General features: G+C 27.8%; 3 protein-coding genes across 11 annotated transcripts in view; 1 reads left to right on the top strand and 2 right to left on the bottom strand.

Annotated features, from left to right (window-relative positions):
- Positions 1 to 1816: 1816 nt before the first annotated feature.
- Positions 1817 to 10852, bottom strand: LOC107452219 (peroxiredoxin 2). Of its 8 annotated transcripts, XM_071183648.1 has the most exons (8): positions 10681 to 10852; positions 10247 to 10295; positions 8614 to 8745; positions 8423 to 8539; positions 6755 to 6877; positions 4727 to 4857; positions 3936 to 4082; positions 1817 to 2012 (listed from the first exon to the last, which is right to left on the bottom strand). In XM_071183648.1, exons 3-7 carry the CDS (start codon positions 8742 to 8744, stop codon positions 3937 to 3939), a joined length of 648 nt encoding a protein of 215 aa, XP_071039749.1. In that variant the 5' UTR covers position 8745; positions 10247 to 10295; positions 10681 to 10852; the 3' UTR covers positions 1817 to 2012; position 3936. The 8 variants fall into 8 exon arrangements, with proteins under 8 accessions (XP_071039749.1, XP_015924046.1, XP_015924045.1 ...); XM_016068560.3 differs by lacking the exons at positions 10247 to 10295; positions 10681 to 10852 and adding an exon at positions 10050 to 10190; XM_016068559.3 differs by lacking the exons at positions 10247 to 10295; positions 10681 to 10852 and adding an exon at positions 10012 to 10150.
- A 104-nt stretch (positions 10853 to 10956) lies between these two features.
- LOC107452221 (U6 snRNA-associated Sm-like protein LSm3) lies at positions 10957 to 17470 on the top strand. Its single transcript, XM_016068564.4, has 4 exons — positions 10957 to 11171; positions 12562 to 12669; positions 15648 to 15743; positions 17349 to 17470. Exons 1-4 carry the CDS (start codon positions 11145 to 11147, stop codon positions 17430 to 17432), a joined length of 315 nt encoding a protein of 104 aa, XP_015924050.1. The 5' UTR covers positions 10957 to 11144; the 3' UTR covers positions 17433 to 17470.
- Positions 17471 to 21045: 3575 nt separating this feature from the next.
- The window catches only part of LOC107452212 (rRNA methyltransferase 1, mitochondrial), a 20119-nt gene continuing 14845 nt past the window's right edge, over positions 21046 to 26319 (bottom strand). For both annotated transcript variants that reach the window (XM_043039340.2, XM_043039341.2), the window contains exons 7-9: positions 24853 to 24976; positions 21271 to 21390; positions 21046 to 21190 (exon numbers count right to left, since the gene is read on the bottom strand). In XM_043039340.2, coding sequence (XP_042895274.1) covers positions 21141 to 21190; positions 21271 to 21390; positions 24853 to 24976 — 294 coding nt within the window. In that variant the 3' untranslated portion in view covers positions 21046 to 21140. The remainder of the gene's footprint in view (positions 21191 to 21270; positions 21391 to 24852; positions 24977 to 26319) is intronic.

The raw sequence follows: 26319 nt of genomic DNA, 5'->3' as shown, positions 1-26319 counted from the left end.
CGTAATTCAATGCTCAAGCTTTTTATTTTGCTTGATGAAATTACATTCTTTAAAATGATGCTAAAAATTGTAAACCTTACAATTCAAAATTTTTTTGGCCATTCTTAAATAAAATAATGAATATTTACTAAAAGCTATTTTTTTGTATGGAATTATCTTTGGATAAACGAATTTTATAAATGTGTGTAAAACATTTTAAACTCGCTAAAAGTAAAATTAACATTAAGAGGACCAAACTATTGGGACCACATCTCTCAGAATGCAGCTACCCCTTTTTGGGGGTCAGAAATCGGAATCTGTTGAAAAAAAAGGTATGTTTATTCAGTAAAAGTGTTTCTGTGTCTGATTTCGTAACTTAAAATATCATCTGCACTTATTTATTAGCATATTTGAGGTTACCCCTTCGAGTCATTAAGATTGAGTCCCAGAACATGAAGATCTGCTCATTACATCATAAGTCATTCAGAGTGTAATCAGTTTTTTCTTTGTTTTGGCGCACTGTACTACGATATTTTCGGTATTTAATTGTGAAAAATATTTTTTAAGATTTCCACAGCGCTTTCTTTTAGAACTATGTAGCTTTCAATTCCATATTGGTGATCGAAATGGTGGAAGAGCATAACTCTCTACCTATGACAACACTTCGCATGCTTTCACCACTAGCGTATGGAGAGTCATAGAAGGTAGTACATTAGTTTTTGTCTTTATTTTAACTTAGGAAACTATATGGAACTGAAAACTACATTGAACATAGTTCTGAAAGAAAACATAGTGGAAATTTTAAAAAATATTTTTGACGAGTAAATAAGAAGAGTTTAAAAAAAAAAAAAAAAAAAAAGGGAAACTATCGTAGTGGATTCCTATATAACTGCAAAGTGGAGGAGGGTTAAGACATGGAACCGGTCTTCTTCCCAGATTGCGTATTCGAGCGTTGCGATCGTAAATAGCTTTCCAACTTAAAAGTTTTAAGTCTATTTGAACAAGACTGAAATTAATGCACTTCCTTCTCCTAGGGCTCTTCACATGGGAAGTGTTTGCCATAGGTAGAGTCCTACTCTATGCCACCTGTAGTCCATTTCAATAGCCAATGCTACCCTCTTTCGCATTTAGATTATTAAAAACTATTTTTTTTAACTGATAACTCCAATTCCTAAATAAGAAAAACATTCATAGTATAAGCCTGCCACGGACTTTACATGCAAAACGTACGAATGGGGCACAAAACTTTAAGCTGCAGGGAGATCACCCCTTCAAATATCAGTACACCTTGATCAGAAATATAATTTAAAATGCCCAAAGTGTGCCATACATCATTATACTTTTATAGTGTTAACAATTTACCACGTTCTTTCAATTTAACTTGAAACGAAACAAATCTGGAAGATTTTGCAAGCATATTATGAAATAAACAAATTGATATTTTACACAAATATAGTCAAATAAGAACACTCAAAACATAGCAAAACTTATGCTTGATATATGTTAAGATATTTTCTTAAATTTATTTACAACTCACGACTGAGTTAATTAATTCTAAAAATTTAGGAATGGTAAAATAATGTGTAAATTTTAACACAAATGATGAAACTTTCTAGAATATCAAGAGTGTTCACACATTGTCTTGTAAACATAACATTAGCAGAGGAATACTAAAGAAGCTTGTTATTGTTTACATTCATTTATCCATCCATAAAAAGTAATTATTCCACCATATAGCGTTGCAGTAATGTTATAATGAAAACAAGAATATTTTCACGAGATTTATTTTTAATAAATGTAAACAGGTGCATGTAATTTACAAGTGAAAAAAAAAACATTAAAAAAGAAATTTATTTATTTTGATAACAGTGTTAAAGATTACAACCTTATTTCCACGTTAAAACAAAAAATTTTATTAAATGCTTCGATTAACAAGCTCTACAAGCTAATTTAATGGCTTTTGAAGTACGCTTTACTTCCCTCAGGATCAGGTTTCATTGTTGCATCTCCAGGCTTCCAACCAGCTGGACAAACTGAAATAGAATGTCAAGTATTTAATAATCAAACAAGGAATGCATTCTATTTAAAATTAACTTAATTCCTTTTTGCTGACATTCTTTCTTCATTATAATTCCATACTATTAAAATACTCCTCATTAACAGCAACAATTTATAAACCTTTTTACCCATTAAGTTTATACCCATGTCTTCAAGAATACCACAGAGAATTTAGAAAGGAATTTTTATGCAGAACCATTTAATTTTTTACAAAATATTAATAAAATGTTCTAAAACAAAAATATTACTAATAAGTGTTAGCATAAGGCTTAACTAATACACCAAACCCTGCAAATTTAAAGTAAAAAAGAAAAGGTCTACTTAAATAGACAGGGGCGAAAATAATAGGAATGCATTGCATCCGGGTCTAGGATCTGCAACAATCGTAGGGTGCTCTGTACGCTATCATAGAAAAAACTACTTATTTTAAAGAGATGAAATGTTTTAATGAAATAAACAATTTTTAAAAGCAGCAGTCTTACAGGTACTTGCAATTGATACCATAGAATATTCTGTTTATTGTATTTTTGTGCTATCATAGAAAAAACTACTTATTTTAAAGAGATGAAATGTTTTAATGAAATAAACAATTTTTAAAAGCAGCAGTCTTACAGGTACTTGCAATTGATACCATAGAATATTCTGTTTATTGTATTTTTGTGTCAGTTACTTGTTCTCATCATTGCTCTTTTGAACAATACAAACATAAGAGGTATGCTCCATATAGTTACTTCAAGCAAACCTTTTGAAGGTAGACTTAAATTTCCTTCACATTCCTTCAATAAATAAATAGTTTCTCAGAATAAGGTGAGTCAAAAGAAAAATACAAATTTATTTTTAAAATATCAGTATTTTCCCATTTCCTTTCGATTTCAGAAAATGTTATTTATTGGCTTCATACCAGCAATGAAAATTTAGTGGTCAAGTAGGACTACCTAGTTCTTCATTTAGTGGTCCAAAATATTAATATGGTAGACAAACTTTAGACAAATCAAACTTTACAATTACATAATTCATGCTAAGGTACACATCAAAAATTATTGCCATCTATTAACATCCTACCACTAGTTAGGTTCATTAGCCCATAATGATTGAAGATTAGTACTTATAATAATTAGTATTTACAATTCAAAATAAATATTAACAAATAATTTGTCTGTATGTAATTTACTAAAAATCATATACAGATAATTTATTTAGATAAGTATATTAACGTAAAAAGATAAATTAGGCAAACTTATTACATTAATAAATTGATTAAATTTAAAATATTCTTAAAATACTTATCTAAAGAATTCATTCAATCATTCTTAGTTTTTTCTATGCACCCAAAATAAAATAAATTAAAAAAAGGTTATTCAAGATGTAACTTAACTGATTATAAATATTTTTAACCCATTGGTAGTTCTGCACACAGAAAGTATATATTTTTTAAATTCTACCAAATAAGCATGCGCAGCAGAAAATCTTACTCTATTTTCTATTTACAAACAGCTCTGCATTTAAAAAAGAGCTTCAATTTTTTTTATGTACCCAAAAACCTACCTAGAAATACATGAAAAATGACCATTAGTCTTCATACCAAAATTTCTATCGAATAGGGAGAGAGGAGGAAGATTAACTTGAAAGTTATAAAGTGAACAATGTGAGGCAGTAAAAATGAAAACGTCAAAAACTGCCAGTAGGTTAGAGAAAACCCTTTGTTCATAATGTTACTCAAATAAATAATCTCTTTAATATAAAGTTTGAACTTAGGATTGGAAGTTTATATTCTTCATCTGAATATTTTCAATCCAGTCAAAATCAGATTCCAGGAATTGTTTAGAAAATTGATGTCAAACAAGGTAATGTCAAGTTTGTCAACAGAAGTAACAAAAAAATTAAGTTGATTATTTTACTTTAAGCAACAAGGGTGATATTTTTCTCTTCATAACAATCTCTCTTCTTAGCTTCTATAGTTGCTACAAGTTCATCACAATTTTGCCTTTTAACAGATTTCACTTTATTAGTAGAGAATTCATTTAAGTGCGCTAAACTTTTATTTCCTGCAAGGAAAGGAAAAATTTGGGGGGAAAAAATTATGGTACTCATAAGACTAAAGAATATAAGATATTGAAAATGTCAGATTTTATTAATGTTTAAATTTATAATATAAATTTCTTAAATTAGTAACTGTTAAATTGAAGTAGATAAGTAACTTACAAATATACAATGCTTCGTTTGGTATTTTGAAACTAATTTTTTTATTCTATAGCACCTCATCATATTTAAAACAAATCTCTGCTAATGTTACATTTGCCAAATGTGCATATCATGTGAAAAATATTTAGCTCTTTATCTTTTAAACTTGTTTACTAAGATTTTATAAAGTGTTAATTTTAGTTTTTGAAATAAGTTTTGTAAACTCAAGCTGTTTTACTAAAATACAAGATTAATTTTTATAACCCGAAGAGATTAAAATTTAATTAAGGAATTTATGAAATTTGGTACACATAAAATACTTTAAGTTAGTTTTTTTGTTTAGTTAAAAAGACTCAAGTTCTAAAAACAATTTTACAGAAAATCAAAAAAACTTTAAAAAAAACAACAAACCATTAATAAATTTAACATTAGTTTAGATCCTTATATTCATTAATTAGAAAACTTGAACCTGTAACTTAAATAATTTATCAAGATAAAATTCATATACCTTCTCCATGTTTGTCTGTGAATTGGAATGCTTGCACAAGTCTTAAAGTCTCATCAACAGAGCGGCCAACAGGCAAGTCATTCATCGTAATTTGGCGTAGATTTTGTTTCTCATCAATGATGAAAAGACCACTGAAATTCAATAAAAGATTTTATAAAACAAGATTTTTAACAATGTGCATAAGTTTATTATTAGGTATAACAATTCCCAAAATTAAATTACTTTAAAACTTTCTAGCAGCAATGTGAGCTAAGTGCCTACATATTAAGTGCTTGACTGACACAATACCTGATCAGTCATTTTCAACGTAGGGACAAATGCATTCATAATTGATATTCTCTGAACTAAGTTATAAATCTAATAATGTGATTCATATAGTACATTTACATACAATATTTAACTGAGTGTGTATGAATGCTGTATTTTAAGATTACTTAAACATTTAAAAAATTGAAACAAAGGCAGTTAAATCAATTCTGTTTTACAAGAGGCAGTTAAATTAACTGAAAAGCTTCTGTTAATGCAATGAGCTTTTTGTTCGAAAAATGTATATCATAAATTTACAATATAAATTGTCAATGTCATTTCTTTCGCGAATACCACTAAATTTGATTTACACAACTTACACATTGCACTAAACTTTAATACTTAGCATAAAAAATACATAAACTATCTAAAGAACTTTCTGCAACATGAGGAATCTTAAACCATTTAATTAATCAGTGATGATTGTAACAAAGTGAAAAACTAAAAATTTAATATATAAAAATTAGATCAATTTATACACCAAACATAATTTACAAATAGTTCAGGAAAATGTTTTGTACTTTTTGAACTACGATTCATATTTTAATTATCTACCAATGATACACCTCACACCTTTATAATAACTAATATAATAAAAACAATTGTTCTCAAAAAATTTAATTGAAAATGTTCTCAATTTGAAGAGAAAATTCAATAATATGTTTAAAATTTGATTAATCAGTTGATTAAAAAACAGTTTCAATAGTTTTGACATGAAAATTCAGTATTGTAGCAAACATTTTGTCAGAAGTAAATTTTTACAAGGTACTTAAATTTATTTATAAATCAAATAATAAAGATATAAATTAAAAAATTTTTGAAATTACAAATCTGAACCATATTTTTTTTAAACTACATTTCCTAAATATTAAATAACTGAAAGGCCCTAAATTTACTTTATTTAAATAAAACATCTTGCATTAAGAGAATTAAAGTTTCTTTCTTTACATCTACAATATAACGCAACAGTACTGAAAAGTTTTGACAAATCAAGTAAAATAAAAGTACAAAAAGCCCGAAATGCTTAGTACATTTAGTAGACAATTCCTCAGGTTCAGACTCTTGTGTTAATAAAATCCTAATTAATTCAGATCTTCATTAAATGATCAGAATGAACACTAAAATTTTAAATGTATGAGGCTCTTATTGTTTTGTCTTGTATCCGTATCATGGAAGATATTATCGCATTAAAAAAATTACATTTTGTAATTGTTTAAAATAAATTATGTTAAAGACACTGCAGTATGTAGCAATAACTGCCACAAAAAGAATGGGACAACAAAACCAAGAGGATTTACAATTAAATCAGGGGAATTGGAAGACTCCAAAAATGACTACTCAAATGAGATTGAAAATTTGCATGTTGTCACAGATATATTAAGAACATCAAAAATGGACAAATTTGATATGAACTTCATGTGATGTAACAATATCGTATGATAAATTCCAAGACTTTGTTTAAAATTATCTTAATTACAAATAAATAGTAGTTGCTGGCATATATGTAGGAATTATAAGACATCTTACAAAATAATTACATATTTTTAAACTCTAGTTTAATGTTTTGATAAGTATTCTATGTTCAGAAAGATATGAAATAAAATTTTTAAGATAAAATGAAATCAATGCAAAATCCTTATAAACCAAAATATTTCCTATTGTTTATAATTATCAAAAGATTTAAACAATTAATACTATTTAAAATACAAAAACTCAATTAACCGGAATGTAATGCCTGCATCTTCTTTATAAACTCCATAGGCTTTGGAAACTTTACAACTTTTATCAGCTAACAATGGAATATTCATTTTTCCCAATCCACCTTCTTTTCGTGGTGTGTTGATCCTGTAATATAAGATTCATTTAAAACATAAAACTAATTTACATTAAATTTTGACATGTTTAAAACTAAGAATTTATCCAAATGAAAAATTTCATGCATTGTACAATATAATTTAAAACAAACTTTAATGCCCACAAATATTATTGTATACAGCTAGCTAGAGGTAAACAAAAATGAAAGCTGTTAAAAATCACTGTACTTATTTTTATAGGCACTTTAGTTTGCAGATATGTCGAAACACTGCTTGACATAGGTCACATATACATGACAATACTATCGTATGGAATATTTAAATTAGACATTTATTGGTCATAAGACTCATTGTTTGTGATGACAACTTGGAAAAGCAAGTAATTATGTAAATTAAGAATTCTTGCTCTGGAATACTTGACACATAGGAAATTTTAATATTAAAGAAAAAGGGAAGTTTTTAAGTTTGAAATCTCATCTAATAAATATACAAAATATTACAGAATGCTATTTGTATCAATTCTAATAAAAACAAAAAGCAGTATTTAATAATTACTGAAATTTTTTAAATTCTAAATTTCAGGCAGTTTCTTGCAGAAAGGTTAATGACAGTACTTTCTAAGACAGCCTGAAAACTGCAAACCTCAGAAATTCAAAAGGCTTGAGAGTTTGTGACCATTGCACAACGTAAGAATCAATTTTAAATTCTTATTCTTTATAAATTTACATAAGTAGCTTTTGCAACAAAGAGTAGCCTTTACAAAATAATAAATTAACCTATTTTAAAAAACAGATGGAGTGACTAACTTAATATTTTTTAAAAATGCTTAAGAATTTGTCTACAAGAGTTCTGTTACAAGATTGAATTTTGTAAGGTCGAAACTATAAATAGCCAGAATGGTTACCAAAGACAGAATGGTTCATAGTGACAGTGCAGTCATTGACTTTATACTATTTAACATAATTCTACTAAAAAAGAAAAAAATCTGTTCTAAAGAGTCATCTCATTATAAAGCACAATAGCATTAAAATGGCTAAAAAAACTTTTGATCTGGAGGAAAGTCTTAAAGGCTATATACAAACTGTTCATGGAACACTGATTCTTATACCGATTAGAAAAAGTCTGAAAATACTTTGGTAGCCTGAGGTTGGAAACAAAAACCTGAAACTCTGGCTTAAAGCAAGGAGTTTGCCTGTCTAGTCTATTTAGAAAACAAATGCTCTTCATAAATAAAAAACAATACTCTTTTTATTTTAGGAAAAGAAATAAAAAATTCTTAGTAGTAGATTTTAACTCCCATAATTCTTTTCCTGTTATGTCAGTATTAAATATTGTTTTCAAGTTCATTTCAATGTTTTAATTTTTTTTTCTTCAAATAATTTCTTAAACAGCTAAATTAGTACTTTTTAAAAACTGAAATTTTCTATACTTTTAGACTAAAGAAACCAGCCTGTTTTTTTCTTCTAATTTTTAGAGTATTCAGATACATTAATAACTGAATGACCTTAAGACAATTTTATTAAAAATTATGATTGAAAAAAAAAGAAAAGGTTAATATCTTTCTCATAATCTTTACCATGCTAAATGAGAAAAGTGACTGTCAGTTGAACAGGCTACAACTTCACAATTTATCTTCTTGAATTCTTCAACTCTATCAGAGAAAGCTATTATTTCAGTAGGACAGACAAAAGTGCTGAAAAAATAATAAAACATATGAAAAACCTTGAATTTTATATTTCTTCTTTTACTATGAACTATACTACTTACAAATCTAATGGATAGAAAAACAGAACTAGGTATTTTCCTTCATAATCACTAAGCTTAATATCCTTGAAAGCACCATTTATTACAGCAACACCTTGGAAATCTGGTGCAGGTTTAGTTAATTCAGGAGCCATTCTGAAAAATTAGTATTTACATATTACATGTCTAAAAATCTTAGAACTTATATGATAATTTATGATTAACAAGAATAAGATCACAATTGCATATTATATGTAGATTTTCTTGAATAATTTAGATGAAAAATAAATATTACCACTTCAAATATAATATGCAGTCAGAAAAAAAAAATTCAAGGATCTTATAAGATTAAAAGATCTTTTAGTACATGCAATGAGTGGTTTGTTATTTGACCACTCATTGTGTCATTATTTTACTCATTTTATATTGTGTTCAAATTTAACTAAAATTAATTAATGCAGCAATTTATTTATTAAAGCTAAGAAAATAAAATAAAATTTTCAATAATTTAAAACACTGTTTTTTAACTTTTAAAATCATTATATATAATAAAATCAATTGATTTAAATCAATGATTTAGAAAAAAAAAAAATCCTTTGATTTAAATCAACAAACCCTGATTAATATAACTGAGATCACCTCCTCTATCCATTAACATAGCATCAAAGTTAAGACTCATTTCAAAAAACAGTCAATATAACAATTTTTATATCAAATTCAGTTTTCAAATTTCTGTGAGTAATTCGTTACAAGTTTATTGACTAGTTTGAGCCATGAACCCTTATAGAGAAATATTTAAAACAGCAAATTAAAAAATTTGTATTTCTGTTATAGCTGTAAAAACAAAACAAAGGATACAACTAAACTATCTTAAAATATTTCGCTCGATTATTAGATTCAATTAAACAAAATGACGCATGCTTATTTTATATAGGCCTAAAATTTGTTTATTTAATCTTTGTAAATCAAGTATAGTAAGCTTTGTATGCCAAGATTTAATCAATTTTCATTGAAATAAAAATAACAGAGGATACAGCTGTGCAATTGAAAAAATAAAACAAAACAATGTAAGCGCTTTACAATACATTTCAGAGAAAAGTTGCTTGACATGCTAATGCTATGAAAGCTATAATAGAATTTCAGTAAAATGATATATAATTTTTGAAAAAAAATTTTTTTTCTAATATGCAGCTTACAATACAGAAATGCCAAATATATAAAACTCTCAATTTTTGTAGTTTTTGTCTATATTTTTTAATTGCACGACAGAATAGAACAGAACACGAATAAAACTAAAACAAAAACTGGTCGAGACATATAGAGAAAATGTCCCAATATATCAACCAAGACATAAGAGCGCATGCCAATTAATGTTACAGTAGACTTTACATAAGAAATTTCAAAAAATATTTATATATTTACTTGCAGAGAAAGTGAAGTACAATTTCAATAAATCTTACTCTTATGTAACGCACTCAATGAAAAATTAATGAAGCTGAGAAATAAACCGCGCCGGTAGATTACTGCGGGCCTTTTTATATGATTGTTTAATACTTTCATTTCAAAAAAAAGTTTAATTTGACTGTAATAATGATATAAAAATTAGTTTTTTTAATTTTAATGCCTGTATAATTTATAAAACAAATGAAATACTAACTAATTAGATGGTGAATAAAAAATAATTTTTCTCGATACTACTACATTTCCTATTGGCGATCGCAACACTCGAATACGCCATCTGGGGAGAGACCGGTTTCATGCCTTTAGCCCTTCTCCCTCCCCTCTCCTCCTCTTTTCAGTTGTATAGGAATGTACTACGATATTTTCCCTTTTCTTAATATTTTTCCTTTTTATTCAATAAAAATATTTTTCAAAATTCCCGTGATACTTTTCTTTAGAACTATGTTTAATGCAGTTTTCAGTTCCATATAGTTTTCCAACTTAAAGGATTTTAATCTATATGAAAATCAAGAGAGAAACTAACGTACTTCCAACCTCTATGACTTTCCACACGCTAATGGGGAAAGCATGTGAAGTGTTGCCATAGGTAGAGAGTTCTGCTCGACGCCACCTGCAGCCCATTTCGATCGCCAATCTTTTATTAATTAAAATCTAAATAAATCTTTATTTAATCCCATACAAATTTCAATTCCAATATTATACTGGTATATAAATATTTTTTTTTTGCAATATATTTCTTTTATGATTCAGATTTATATTTACAGTCACTTTACTTGATAGTTAGATTAAAGTTGTACTTTTTGGATCTCGTGAAATGTTCTTAACGAAAAAACGGAATAAACAACATTTTTTTCTTTCTTTTGATTCGTTTAAAAGACAGTTTTCAACTGAATCAACTGTAATAGTACATTTTGACATGTTTAAACTACGCTTCAGAAGTGTAAACTGAGTAAACGTTTTGTACCAGGTAGACGGTCGAGTTAGTTTAAGGACTCATCAATATCCAAAATATCAAATATATAAATATTTTGTGGTTAGAGCTTGGGATATTACTGTTTTGATTTCTATTAATTACTGATTAAATACATATAAAAATGGCTATGACTGATGATACTGAACAAGTAAGCAAGTTACAACTGACTGAACCTTGAAAAATAATTGTTTTAAATATATATTGTTGATATAGAATGTGAATGGTTCTGAGGATATCCCTATTTCCCCCCTCTAAATTTCATTTTATAACAAAATAAATGCTATGTCTCTTCATGCAATCGAACGTTTGGAGAAGTCAAGTAGTGAGGTTCAGTTTGTTAAAAATCATAAAACGATAAAATTCTACAGAGAATGCTTAAATACTGATTCATGAACTATATTTAAGGATTGAAATAGTTATCAAATGATTTTTAATTGATCTGTCGATGATTTTTGGAGATTGAACCATTCCTAGATAAATCAATTAGTTCTTGAAAATTCTCTTGGGAGCATTAGCTATCAGTACCCTCTTGTCCCATTGTTAATTCTTTTAGCCTACATGTACTTCTGGAGTAAGGAAGATTTCCATATCAGTAGTTAAAATTATTGCCAAATTCGGCTGCAACCGCGCTCTGGGCAGTGAGAAACTATGAAAAACCCATGCAAGTGAAATTTTTAGCAACTCCTGAACAAGCCAATATATATATATTTTTAACTTATTTCAAGCATGACAGTTAGCAGTTTCAGTTGGCAGAAACAAGTGCTAATGAAAAAATATCTTAAACACACTCCCAGAGTATATTTAATCCAATATACACCGAATTCATCTTTAAAATTTGATTAATGAATTGTTCGTATAGATCTAGGATGCACCATCTGTTGCTGGTGGCCAAAATTGGCCCCTGTAGTCCTGAACAGTTTTAATGTTAAAAAAATATATAAAAGTAAACTATTTAATAATAAAATGTAAAAATTAGGGGGAAGGAACTTTTTTTTTTCATCCTTGAGGGGGGAAAATTCAGCTCTATTAGAATTTTTTTCTACTTTTTATTGATGATCCTGTTCTTTTATTCACTTATAATCTTAGTGCAAGCCTGAACTTGATTATAGCAATTGTAATATTTTATTTATGCCTATGAGTTCAATATACTTGCAAAAAATTTAATTATTTATGAATTTTGCACGTTAAGTAAAGTTACATGAAATGCGTAGTACTTATTGTGGTTTCATTGATCTTTTTCTTTGAAATAACAAGAATTAGATTGATCATTTTAGGATTGCTGTTTAATAAACAGTAAAATGAACCTTAGAAAATGTGTTAATACACTATATATATTGTATTTAAGAACGGCATTATTACATAATATTAAAAAATTCAGTCTAGTATGTGCTTGATAATTCTTATTCTCTCAGTGATCTAGGAAACTAGATATTCAGAATGATGTTGGTCCTACCTATTCTGTCTAATTCATCCTCTACTGTAAATTTAAATTCTGAGCTAAGTAATATTACACTCATTTTTTTATATGTTTTCTTTAGTCAGCTGCAAATGCTGTAGAAGAACCTTTGGATTTGATTCGCCTGAGTTTAGATGAACGCATTTATGTGAAGATGAGAAACGAAAGAGAATTAAGAGGTAGATTACACGTAAGTCTGCATTTTTTATTTTTAAAATGACTGAAAATAACAAAAATGTTATTTAATTATGAAATTTTGTTAGTTGCTACTTTTTGCAGCCAGCTGGCTCACCTTTTAACTGTGCCTGCTGCTGGGCTAAAAAAGGATTTATAATTTATTCTGTTGATACTATTTGATTTCTGAATTACTTTAATTAAAATGTGTTTCATTATTGCATTTTTTCATTTATATTAAATTTTATGTTTGCATCATCCCATGAGTACTTTATTTTATTTATTTAACTAAATGTAGTGCTTCTATTTCCTATTAAACAGAATGAAAAGGGAAGACTTCATGTTTAAATTTCAAGTTTTTTAACCACTTGTTTTCCTTAAAATGCTACAAAGTGGCGAAATTTTAGTATAAAGATATTCTGTTAAAGCATGGTTCAAGAAGGGTCCATACAGTGTTCTCCTTAAGTGCTTTTTGAAGGGTGGCCTGCCGAGCGTGGTCATTGATCCAAATGCGCCTCCCTTGCTCTTGTGAAAATAAGCTGCCATATCTTAAAAACACTGACTTTTTATTTTATTTTTCAGGAAAAGGTTGTTTTCCTAACCACCTGTTTTAATGAAAAGTCCACTTCTGATTTATTTAGTCTTTGATATTTATATTTATTTAACTTTTATTTTTAATTTCATTCCTTCATTTTAGTAAGATTTTTCTTATGTTGTCTTGTTAAATAATTAAAATTTGCATGATATTCAGATCCAGAGATATTCACATCTTCTATTTGGAGGGAGTGTATATTAATGAATTTTTTCGTGATTTTAAATTTTACCATTATTTTTTAATATAAATGTTTTCTCATTTTCAGTTTAAAATATAAAAAATAAGCTTTAAAGTTGTTCATAAATTAATCTTTTTTTGAAGTAAGTTTATATGCAGAGATTGTCTTTAAGCTTGCCTTTCATTATTTTTCGAAAGCTTCAAATTTTTCTGTTATTTTGATAATGAGTTAAAATTACTCTGTGAAATATACATGTATCATAGTACTGTGAAATTACACGTAACATAGGTAATTTAAAAAATTCAGGATCAAATTCAGCCTATTACATGATGTTACATATTTTGATATATTTAACAGTGTTAAGTGAGCGCCCTTTCAATACTCAAAGTGCCTCTTTCTGTGAAGAAACACCATGCCCTTTTTTATTCCTAGGGAGAACTCTGGTTCTTATATATGATCATGAGACGATGATTTGTGTGAAAGTTTTAAATTGAGCTATTAGATGAACATATTTACGAACAAAGTGGATCATTGTGCTACATTAACGTAACTTTCGTAGACGAATAATAAAGTCTAAAAATTTCATAATGTTTTGTCTGACACGGGTAACTTAAGGGTAAAGCTGAAGCTCAGCAACTTACTCACCTACATGCTATTGATAAGTAACATAATAGGAGAGAGCGCTGTGATGCAAAGCACCAACCAGTGTCTTTTACACCAAGAAAACTAGTCTATATTTTTCAACCTATTAGAAGAGTGTAACTATCTAAAAAATTGGTAAAGAATTCGAATCACATAGAATTAATAATCAAACTACAGTCAAAGGCTTTGTATCTTCCACAAAGTGTAAAACAATACACTGTCATTGTGTTGCGCATAAAGCCATACTAAAACTTATCAATTAGAATTAATGGTGCAGGGAAAAAAATCAAACAAAAAAAAAAAAACTCTCCTGTAATGAAGGTCTTGTCACCTTATCTCATTACTGAAGATCAAAAGAGTAAAATATCAAAGCTTCTGTCTATTTTTTTTTATTTATTATTTTTTTAGAGCAAGATGTGAAGTCTGTGTTGTAGAGGTTACTTGCCTGACTAAAAAATCCCATCTTTCCAAAATAGTGAAGACTATAAATATGTAAATTATTCAATGAAAGGTTTTATTTATTATTTATTGTCTTTTAAAATCTTCTACAACATTCCTCTATGTCCTGCTATTTCCATTTTTAAGTGTACATTAGCTATTTCAAGGAGAAACAACAGTTACATTGTCCTCTATATACAAGAAGTCTTTTAAAAAAGCTCTTTGACTGGCTCGAATAATTTAATTTAAATTCTTCTTTGCTGATAATGCAACGGTACTTGTAATGATGCAAAATAAGAATTAGTGGTAGTAAGTTCTAATAACTGGCACAGCCAGTACTAAAAGTACCAGTTTGTTTACTGATGTTTGCTATAAACTAGATATTGGTCTAAATTACCATATTATCCTAAATTACCAAAAGAAAGAAGAAAAAAAAGGTGAAGTTTTTATTATTGAAAAGAACAAAAGTATTGAGAGTAATCTGTTATCTTGAAAGCAGTTGCTAGACAATTTAGAATAATTCATTGGAAAAATGATACCATATAATTACTTAAATATGTATCTTGCACAATTATATTGTACTATAATAATACAGTTGTCAAAAATCAATTAATTTAAACATCTGTATTTAACCTAAAGATATATGGAAGGGCTTCAGATTTTCTATAGCTTATTCAAGAATAATGAAAAAACTTTTGAAATTTTTTTAGAAGTACAATCTTTTTCTCAATTTATAAATAACCCATTATTTTAATGACATTTTGTTCCAATTTGTAAGCATATAATAAGTTGTCCCTTATTTTTTACAGATAGATGATCTTATATTTTATTCAATATATAAATTTTAAGTTACCTTTTTGTTACTTTTATAAACCTCTGAATATTTAATTAATAAACATTTAACTTCAGGAAAAAATGTTAAAAAATTTATTCTTTAACTGAATAACCAGTGAGTCTTTAGGCAGAATTGTACTGAAATTTATCTGTTAGACGGTAAATTGCACTACCTCCATGTTTGACAGACATAACAGCACTGATTTCTGAACTTCATGTTTATTTATGATTCTAAGCTATTAAAAAAATTACATGTATTTGTTATGATATGATAGTTTTGTTAAAACTATTTAATCTTTTTTTATAGGCATACGATCAACATTTGAACATGATTCTAGGAGATGTTGAGGAAACTGTTACAACTATTGAAATTGATGAAGAAACATATGAAGAAGTTTATAGAGTGAGTTTATATTTAATTATTTTAACCTATTCACATTTTCTGTACAATTTATCTCTAAATAAGTATGTCTGTTTCTTAACTTCCTTTTTCAAACAGATAATCAAATGCTTTAATCTAGAGGTGCACAACCTGCGGCTTGCCAACTGTTGATTTGACGGCCCACAGTATCTTCTGAACAAAATGATATTTTTTTAAAAAAATTTTAAAAAAAACAATTCGAAAATTTTAAATTGCATATTTGAGTTATTACTTTTTGATTTGCTCAATTTGCACAGATTCTATTGTAAAAGTATGACGTTTTGCAATCACTTTTTTAACGGTTATGTATACGAACCCGCCATAGTCCATAAAAATATTTTTTTGCTCTAAACAGGGTTGGCATGGTTTAAATCAGTGGTTCCCAACCTGGGGGCGATAAGAGTTTCTCAAGGGGGCAATAATCATTAGGGGGGCGATGAGTACTCAAAAGATAAAAATTGCTAATAATATTAATAATAAAAGCTATTTGAGATTGAAATTGAAAATATATATGAAACCTATGGTTCTGGTGTAGACAAAGAATTATGATAGATAAAAATTAAAAAAAATTCAAGTGCAGGATCGTTTACGTCATATGTTTTGGTATCGCAGGCGGAAATCTGATAAGTCACTCTGTTCGTCTGAGCAATAATACTGTTTCCAGGCATATTGATGAGATGGCCGCCGACATTGAATCAAAACTCATCAAATTTCTGAAAGAAGGTAAATTTGCGTTGCAGATTGATGAATCAACTGTGATAGATAACAAAGCTGTTTTAGCTTACGTGAGATTTATAAATGATAGTAAGGAGATTAACGAGGAAATGTTGTTTACAAGAACTTTGTACACAGATACAAAAGGATCGTCGATTTTTAAATTGGTCAAAGATTATTTNATTTTACTAATTTATACGTTTCAAGAGAATTATTTTGTTAGAATCGATGCGTATTCTGTAGAAATAATTTACAGTAGCTGTTAAAATTTTACTTCTTCTGATTTGTGTATTTTATTGGAATAATAAAGACAAATTTAAAATCTATTTTAAGTCAGTTTCATGAACCACAAGAAAATTGGTGTAAATCACTTGCGTGCTGCAAATTTTCACTGTCTTATACAACTATGAAAAGTCTTGCTTCAAAATATATCATTTTTTGTCTTTGTAAATACTAACGATTACCGAGTTCGCAACTATCCAGCCTTTATACTATCCAATCTAGTAAAGATTGAGGAAAGTTTCTGCCAGATACTAATAAAACTCGTTGAATAAGGAATGCTAAAACAGTCATCTGCTACTCCTAGCCTGTTGAGTGCTGTAAAAACTGTATAGTTTGACTCTTTCTAGTCTCATATTTGTATAAATTTATGTATGAAAAGTAAGTATTTTTACTTGAATAATTTTTTCTTATACTGTGTAACATATGTTTTTAATTATTTGGGAGAAGAGGTAGGAAATGGAACGTCTTTCTATAGTACTTTCTTGTTATCTAGTCTACCCTTTTGTCACAGACAGTAGAGAGCTTACTCTACTTCTAATTTATACAGTTATAAATTAATGCATGTTACATTGAAGTTTTTTTCTTTTTTAGACGACCAAGAGAACAGTACCAATGCTATTTGTTCGAGGTGATGGAGTTATTCTCGTATCTCCTCCCATTCGTGGAGGAATGTAACAAACATTTGTAAAAAAAAATAAAATATTAAAAAACCAGTTATCAAAATTATTATTTAAATATATAACACCACACTACAGATGTTTAATTTACTAAACACAAATCATGGTTCAATTTTAATATTAACTAGTAATTTTTAATGATGGATATTAATTAATGATAATTAGAGCCCTGATTTTGCTAACCTAAAAAATCCTTAAAAATAGCAACTAAAAAAAAAAAAAATGGCCTAAAAACATTACTAATGCTTACAAAAATTCCCTTGTAATTAAATATGAATTTCAATTTGTAACACCATTTCTTTCATAAACATACTGCATATAATTGCAATAAAACATATAAAGAGAAATTTAGATGCAAATTTTTATTTTAGTTTGAAGTATATGTTAAAAACCAAATCATTAGAAAACAAAAGGAAGGAAAATTTTGATATGCATACTTTGATTCATACTTGAAAACTTCAATTTTGTGAAATTACATGAAATGAAAGTTGAATTAGATTATTAAATGCTTCTTGATATTTCCAAATGTGAAGGAAGCTTATTTGTCCGGAAGTACAGTTGTTCCTAGAGTTATCTTGTATTCCAATGATTTTGTTTTGTTACCTACCTACAAAGTTATTTATGTTTATCATATTATCTCCTTTTAATGGTAAACAATAGCTGTCTTTTTTCTTGGTAACTGAAATGAATTAATTGTATAACTCAGTTAAAACTTGTAAAAGGCTATAAAAAAACAGTAAAAAAAATATTTTAAAATAAAAAAATCTTGCCCTAAAACGGAAAGAAAATATCCTAAATTCCCAAGAAATGACTTAAAATTTTTTTTAAAAAGTACCTTGAAAAAGCAAAAGAATTCAAAAATGCATAAGTCACTGAAATACAGGCCTCAGTGATAATTGACATTTTATTTTAAACTTTAGAAGCACTTTCTTTGTTTTCCTAAAATTAAATATGAAAAATATAGGAAAACAAAAATCTTTTACCTGAATTCAAAATTTAATAGATCTTGAACTGAATTGAATTAGTTCAAAGGATACAATGAAGTCATTTGAATTAATATTAAAAAAAGCTACTTCATTGCTGTAATTTCAATCATTCATCTGAGTTTAACATTTGGTTTTGTGGGATGTTTGTGCATATCTGTTCAAATCAAAAATATCTGCTATTCCAGTAATTGTGACACATAAGATTCGAAATCATTTTAAAATCCCAATTTTACCAACTCGTTGATCGCATATGAGTAATCACCTTTCGATTTCCGACCACATTAGTTCGATTTTGCTCTTTTTTCCATCGTAAATCCATATAGTTTTCAATCAAAATTCCGCTGTCATGGATATTTTAACGTGATTTTTTAATTCCTATTTTTTCTTAAGATATTATTACTAAACGTAAAATGAGAAATTTCGGGAATACGTGGATGAAAAGAAGGAAAAAAAATCAGTTGTATTCATTTCTCAGACAGTTTTTTTAAAATGAATATTAAAAAATGTCAGATTGTAATTAAAAGTTTAAAATTATAGTCGCCACTTAAAAATTATTGTTCGCCAATGGTAACCATATTTCACGAGCCTTAGTCACAATTGAAATAAGTGGGACTAGTGATGTTAAGTTCATAGTCTTATGATCTTGGATAGCATAGTTTTAATATTTCACACATGGTGGATTGTGCATACTCCCTTTAATTCATATTTTGCAGTAAATATTTAGTTATATGAACACATTTTGGGGTTTTACAACAAAATAATTATTAATGATCATCCTGTATCCATGTATGTAATCTAATTTTTAACAAAAAATCTTTTACTATAAACCACTATTTTTATTTTAGCTATATTTTTTTAAAATTTTACAGAACCTTTTAAACAATTTTTTAACTTATATATTTAATTTAAGATGTTATGTTTCAACAAAAAATATTTGTATTGAATTAGATAGCTGAATCAAAATACATTGTTTTATGAGAATTTTATTTTTGTTTACACGCAAATAAATAAAATATCATGTAATTTTTTAGGATTTCAATATATTTAAAATCAGTCCTTAGTCTTCTGACTCAAAATTTTTAACTATTTCCATTCTAAACAAGCAAAGATTCTTTTTCGAACAAAAAAGAGGAAAGTTGCATTTTTTTTAAAAAATATATTTTTGTAAAAACTTCTCAATTACATCATATTTTAAAGTTTAAATAATAGAAGAGTTTTATAATTTTCATTTTAATATTTTCACACTTCATTTCTCTTTTCTCAGAACCAAACTCAACATTGAGAGAATAAACAGAAAAAGATAAATATACATTAAATTGTTTTTATTTAATTTTCACAAATAAACTAACATTTGAAACAATTAACATACGAAGTTGTTCCCCATTCAGCATGGAAGAGTTATAAAATAGGGTTCTCACAGTTCATAAAAGCCCTCAATATCTCCTTAATTATTTTAAAAATCAAGGGTACTTAAAAGTAATTAATTTGGATTGAAAGTTCTTAATTTCCATTAATGGTACTTGAATAAAATAATTTAGCATTAAAAAAATAGTAAGCAAAAATATTTATGTGGATCATTGGCACGCTAGAAATTAAGAAGTAAAAACCTGATATTTCACATCAGCTATTCTAAGACATTTTGAAAATGATTTAAGTTTGACTGTCTATTAAATAGTACAAAATAGATAACTCAAAATATGATAAATATGTTTTAAGTCATTTTTATTTAATTTTCACAATTAAATATTTGTTTTCATTCTACGTCGTTATATCACATTGAGCATGTAAAATGCATAGTTATTGCCCAATCAGAATGAAAGAGATAAACACAGGTTATTCTAGAATTTCAACAGATTATGACAAAATTATGCCAATACAATTCAGCAAGACAATTTTAAATTTTTATGTCGTTTCTGAAAGATTTACTTTAAGGCTGTTTTTCAAAATTATCCAAATCTATCACTTAAAATAAATGTAAATTTTAAAAAATCTATAAGCAGACAAATGTACAACAAATTACATACTTGAGATTAGTAAGCACATAAATTTATCGATTAAAATTTTTGAAAGAAAAACCTTAAGTTTTAAAAGTTATAAAATACTATTACTCCCAACCTAATAAAGTAACATTTTCATTTTTTGCTTATTATTTATGTAGAAGGATAATCAATCATTAAATGTTATTTCAAACTAAATATTAAATAATTTAAAAAAAAAATTTCTTCTTCTAGAATTCAAAATTTCGTGGAAAGAATAAAAATTTTCTGTCACTAGCAATGTCACTGTTATTTTATGTACTTTTAATCAACCTGCTATGTATGCATGTAAAGAACTGCTGTTCTAGAAACTTTCAAAAGCCTTTTTTTTTAAAATAAGAATTGAGTTCAGTAATCTTTCAGTTTTATTTTGCAAATAAATGAGTTTTTAGATAACTAAAAAGTTTATTTTAACATCTAATTTATTTAAGATTTTTTTCCACATTATCATTTATATTCATATTTTATTATGTTTTTTAATATAATAAAATATTTATATACAGGTTTTTAAATCTTTTTTTTTTTTCGAAATTTTGTACAAAATATGAATTTAGAACCATAAAATGAATAAACAAATATCAAAACAAAGTTTACAATATATTATAAATTTTTTTTTTTTATTAAATTATAACGTGTGAGAAATTATAACAAAATGAGAATGAAATATTAAAAGAAAACAAAATTTCATTCCAGCAAATTCTTCCAAGATTTAAAAAGACAGTGAAGAATTACACCTGAAAAAAAAGAAAGAAGAGATGTACACATTAAAGCAGCAATGAATAAATTTCTTCAAAAATTAAAAACAATAACATACCTGTAGCCACTGAAACATTCAGGGAGTCAATTCCTTTATGCAAAGTGTGAGAGGGGTAAATTGAAATAAAAGTATTGCATAGTTCTTGGATGATAGGTGAAACTCCTCTTCCTTCATTGCCTGCAATCATTCAAATTTTTATAAATAACTTTTAAAAAGTAAAAACAAGCATGAGATTTATTTTCTTTCTTCCTTTCCTTTATTACTTGCCACTGTTTAGAATTTCTTAAAAAAAAATTTGGAATTTTTGTCACATTTTTAAGGATGCTGTAAAATAATCTCACAGATGAAAATTTTCCTTCTTACCCTTTAAAAACGTATATTAATTAGCTAAATAAAACATTAAATCCATAAATTGATAAAGAATGTGGTTAGGGGTTAAGGTTAGTAGACAGATAAGGTTGTGCACTTCCTGCGTTCATTTTTTACGCTTAAAATGACAACCCATATTATGACGTCACATACTTAACTCCAGAACCAAGCCATTGTTTTCTTTATTTGAAGTTACATTCTAGAATTTCATTAAAATATTTAAATGCAACTTCACAAAGCGATTTTTTACCATTGTTACTTTTTTTTTAATAATATATAGACAGGATATGGATGAAATATTTATTTAGTGATCTAATAACATGTTTTTATTGCTAGTTTAAAAAACAAATGCATGTTCATTAAATTCTAAATAGAAATATAGTATATTCAATAATGTTTATGCAGTTGTAGAATTATTTAAATAAAATGTCATATTTTGATTAACAATAAAGGCACATGTTATGCTAATTATAGAAAATATATAAATAGATTGTTTATCAAAAATTCTAATCACATACTTTAAAAATGAACTTCTGTTCAGCACTTAAATTAGGCATTCACAAATAGAAATTTGGATATTTCAAATATTATTAGTGCCTTCTAAGTCTTTTATATATATATATTTGTACCCAAACTTATAATAAATACTGCTTTTTTGGAAAACAATGAGAGCCACTAATCCTTTTGGTCTTTTGAACCAGTTCTTACCTGTTGCAACATCACATATATTGAATGGCACATTTATATATCTTGGGTAACCATAAATGGAACTTTTATTAATAACTACAAAAATCATGAACCTACTTAACTACTAAAAAGGACTTGTTATTTAAAAAATAAAATGCATTTAAGACAAATCCTAAGAATGCTTAAAACTTGAAACTCAAAAACCTTTGAAGGGTATCATTATCTACTTATCAAAATGAGAAGAAAGCTAACCTTGCAATAAAAAAGCATGTAAGAATAACAACATATGCGGTGTCACAAACTCTCTTCCTCCCCTCATTTACGAGAAAATTCAAACAGCATTTTTTTACAATTTAAATTATTTCAAACAGATTTTAGATATCATACACAAAAAACATGTAAAATTTATTGCTCTGAAAGAATATATGGATGTTAAATTTAGTAAATAATGAATCAATATCAAAAATTAATATGTTCAATTATGTTTTATATGCCCGGTGGCTGAGCATTAGCGCTTCGCGCTATCGTGCCACAGGTCCGTGGTTCGATCCTCGGGCCGGGCAAGGTTGACTCAGCTTTTCATCCCTTCAGTGGGTCGATAAATGAGTACCAAGCATGCTTGGGAACTAAACACTGGGGGTTCCGTGTTCGGCTGACCACCTGACCGGAACATCTGCTCCTGCACCTTAGAGCCCAAGCAGCCCAGAGTCAAGAAAACTGAGATGGGCACTGTAGGCCTTGGCCCTCTATGAGCTGTCGCGCCACTGAGTTTAGTTTTATAAAAGCACAATAAAATTATAAAAAACACTTTGTTATCAATATTCCACTATTTTTAATGTTTGAACGATTTAGAAATGGTTTATTTCCTGATCTGTTGGCTAGTTAGTGATATGTTAATATCATTGAAAATTTAAAAAACTTGTTGTAAATTATTATTATGAACTTTCATTTCATAGTTTTCTCCGAATTAGGCAGAATTTCAACAAAAATGTTGTTAGTTAATTAGCTGTACACAAATTTATATGTTGTTGTTATACATCCCCTTGGAGAAGGAAAGCCTAGACCAGGTCCAGAAGGTCGAGTCAGTTCCCCATATATCTGCAGAAAGTCCCGATCAACCAGCAGCTGCTTAAAAGAAGCGCCCAGGCAAAAAAGGTGATCAGGACTAGCAGGTTGGGAGCATGAACAAGGTTGGAAAGTCTTCTCCCCATTTTGAAACCTTAAACACTCAAGATGGCCACTACGAAATCTGGCCATGGCCGATTTGAAAGGCCGAGGGCAGCAGCATGTTAATGATAGGCCAGGGCTGTTGCCAGCATACCACTGATGGGATGGAGTGTGGCGCCACATTGGAAGCAAACGATGTTTTCTCAGGAAGTGGATCTCATTGGGAGTAAGACAGTTCAAACAGTCCATAGGAAGATCACAGCCATTCTTGGCAAGCAAATCGGCTGTCTCATTGCCATGTACCTTGACATGCGATGGGCAAATTTATATGAATCGCTATTAAAATGCATTATTGTAGTTTTTTTATTTTACATGTTTTCATTTTTTATTCAGATGAAAAATTGTTGTTTGATATTACAAAACTTTTATCTTCTCCCTTCAATTTGCCCTACTTATCTTAGACCAGGACATGAAATTTCAGTTCTAAAGGTACTAGTCAGACAAAAATTTTTGCTCTCCACTATTTTGTAACAATTATAAAAAGTCTGAACAATTAGTTTGAAAATCTTTTTGGTAACTGAAATAATAAAAGAATGTCGAAATATAAAAATCAAAACATATTGTATATTTCCAAATATAAGCGAAAAAAAAGTGTGGAAAATTTTTAAAAGCTAAAGGGGGGATGGAGAGCTCGGCTTAAAATTGGATTCACTAACTTCGAAAAATTCCAGGAGGACATTCCCAATAGAAATGCTTCTCCTTTTGTCAAGCATTAACTATATTCAGTAAATATCATGGAATGTACAGACAAAACATAAAATACATAAATTGAAAACAGAATACTTAAATGCAACAATTGGAAAAAAAAAAACGCATAAAAAGGATAATGCCAAAGGAATACTATTATTTTTTGATCTTCTAGCTAACCAATGTTTAAGTGAATGACAATATATAGACAATAAAAAAAAGAACACAATAAATTCCATATCAGAACCAGATTATTCGTAAGGAACACATGCCCAATAATGTCATCAAATGCCACTTAGAGCGTGTCCCAATTATGAACTGTTTTTTTTTCATGTAGTTTTGAACAGGAAACGCTCCTGGTCGAAATGACAACATTGTAATCCTATATAGTTTTAATCCTGATGATATGTCTCGACTCCCCTAAAAGTTTTTTCACATAGTTATTTGCTTCATTCTAAATTTTTCATGATAAAAAGATTAAGTGCAAAATTGTTATTTTTTAATAAGGAAGAAAAAAATATTTTGGGCAAAAGTAAAATAATTATAAAAAATACAGCCATGTTGATACTAAAACAAGTATAAATCAAAATGAACAAAAATTTTCTCCTTATTTTGAAGTTTGCTTTGAAAATAATTTATTAAAATATGAAATATTATAGGTCCACATGCCTAGAACTAGAATTGTAGGTTCTCTAAGTTTAAAGTCTAAAACATTTACTAATTTGTCACATTCTGTTCCATTATCATTATAAGCCTTTGTAGAAACTATTTTCCAATTCTGAGATATCATAACCTAAAAGTAAAAAAAGTAGTTAAGATTGTATACTGATAAAATGAATAAATACATGACACCTGTCCATGATTTCAAGCAAACAAGGAGATGATGCTAAAGCCATTCATTTTTACAAAATTGTTATAATATCATAATTATTGTGATTTATTAAAAAAAAACTCTGCCTTTCTATATAACACGGGAAGACCATTTCCAAAAAATAAGTTTTGCAAGAAATAAAGAGAACACCAATATCACATAACAGGAAGAGCTAATATAAACTTTGATGTAACACATTCCTGTTTTGGATTTAGGACTTTCTCGTGTCATAAAACGGTGTATTTGTTTAGACCAATTTTAAAATAGTACATATCATGGAGCAAACATACCCGGATTTGTTGCATACATCAGCACTAATAAAATGTAATGAAGAGTTTAAATCTTCATCCAACCTGATTCGTGTGTTCCTGTACCATGTACTTCATGTCATATACACACACGTTTTTTGTAATTATTTCAAGTCAATTATACAATGTTGAAAAGACACATTCCTGATTTTTTTTATAGATTAGAAAGCATTTTTCTAGATTTTAAGGTTTTGACATAATTTTATTCATCTCAAAGTCAAATAACAAGTTTTAATTTGGTTTTCCAAAACTATATTTAGTGAAAAAAAGTTCATAATATTTCCTTTAAACTAGCTTATTTAGTAAAAGGATTCAACATTCAGTAAAATTCCTAATATAATACGGAAAATGGTGTCTTTTTTAGTACACTGTAATGGAGTGTACACTTATAGCAAATGATTTTTTCACGGATTTAACGAAGAATAAAATTTTGGAAGCATACAATAACATTAGAATGAGGAATCAGAAATAATAATAAATTTTTTTTTGTTGTATTGTAACGAAGTATCATTAGTAACGAAGTATCTCAGGCAGTTTTTTGAAGCTGTATATATATAACTGATGAAAATATAACTGATGAAACATTAAATGAATCAAGCATTTCACAGGAAATGTTACACGAAACAAAAATATTTGAGTGATCAATATAATAATACACTTTCAACTCCCAATAATCTATCTATCTATCTATCTATCTAGTTTCTTCAGATTCAAGTTATTTTGAAAATCAACTGTATTAAGTTCATTGCAAAAAAAAAAAAGAAAAAAGAAGACTTGCTTATCTATGAACTATCAAAAGGATATGTTTTTACCAAAAGAGTTATTTTTTAATAATTAATTGTTTTCAAAAAAATAAAGTACAGTGGAACCTGTCTAAATTGACCACCCTCGGGACCAAGTCAAATGATCACTATATAGAGGTGGTCACTTTACAAAGACTATTTAAAAATTTGGAAA

Source organism: Parasteatoda tepidariorum, chromosome 7 (assembly GCF_043381705.1).
Source record: "Parasteatoda tepidariorum isolate YZ-2023 chromosome 7, CAS_Ptep_4.0, whole genome shotgun sequence".
In the NCBI taxonomy this organism is placed as follows: domain Eukaryota; kingdom Metazoa; phylum Arthropoda; class Arachnida; order Araneae; family Theridiidae; genus Parasteatoda; species Parasteatoda tepidariorum.
Note: the sequence above shows the minus strand (reverse complement) of the source record. Positions and strands in the feature narration are given on the sequence as shown.

Coding starts and splice junctions, on each gene's coding strand:
- LOC107452219 (XM_071183648.1), bottom strand. CDS start 8,744: ATGGCTCCTGAATTAACTAAACCTGCACCAGATTTCCAAGGTGTTGCT. Junction 6,878..8,422: donor CACTTTTCTCATTTAGCATG/GTAAAGATTATG, acceptor CTTATATTACAG/GATCAACACACCACGAAAAG. Junction 4,083..4,726: donor CACAGACAAACATGGAGAAG/GTATATGAATTT, acceptor CTTTCCTTGCAG/GAAATAAAAGTTTAGCGCAC.
- LOC107452221 (XM_016068564.4), top strand. CDS start 11,145: ATGGCTATGACTGATGATACTGAACAA. Junction 11,172..12,561: donor TGACTGATGATACTGAACAA/GTAAGCAAGTTA, acceptor TGTTTTCTTTAG/TCAGCTGCAAATGCTGTAGA. Junction 12,670..15,647: donor AATTAAGAGGTAGATTACAC/GTAAGTCTGCAT, acceptor CTTTTTTTATAG/GCATACGATCAACATTTGAA.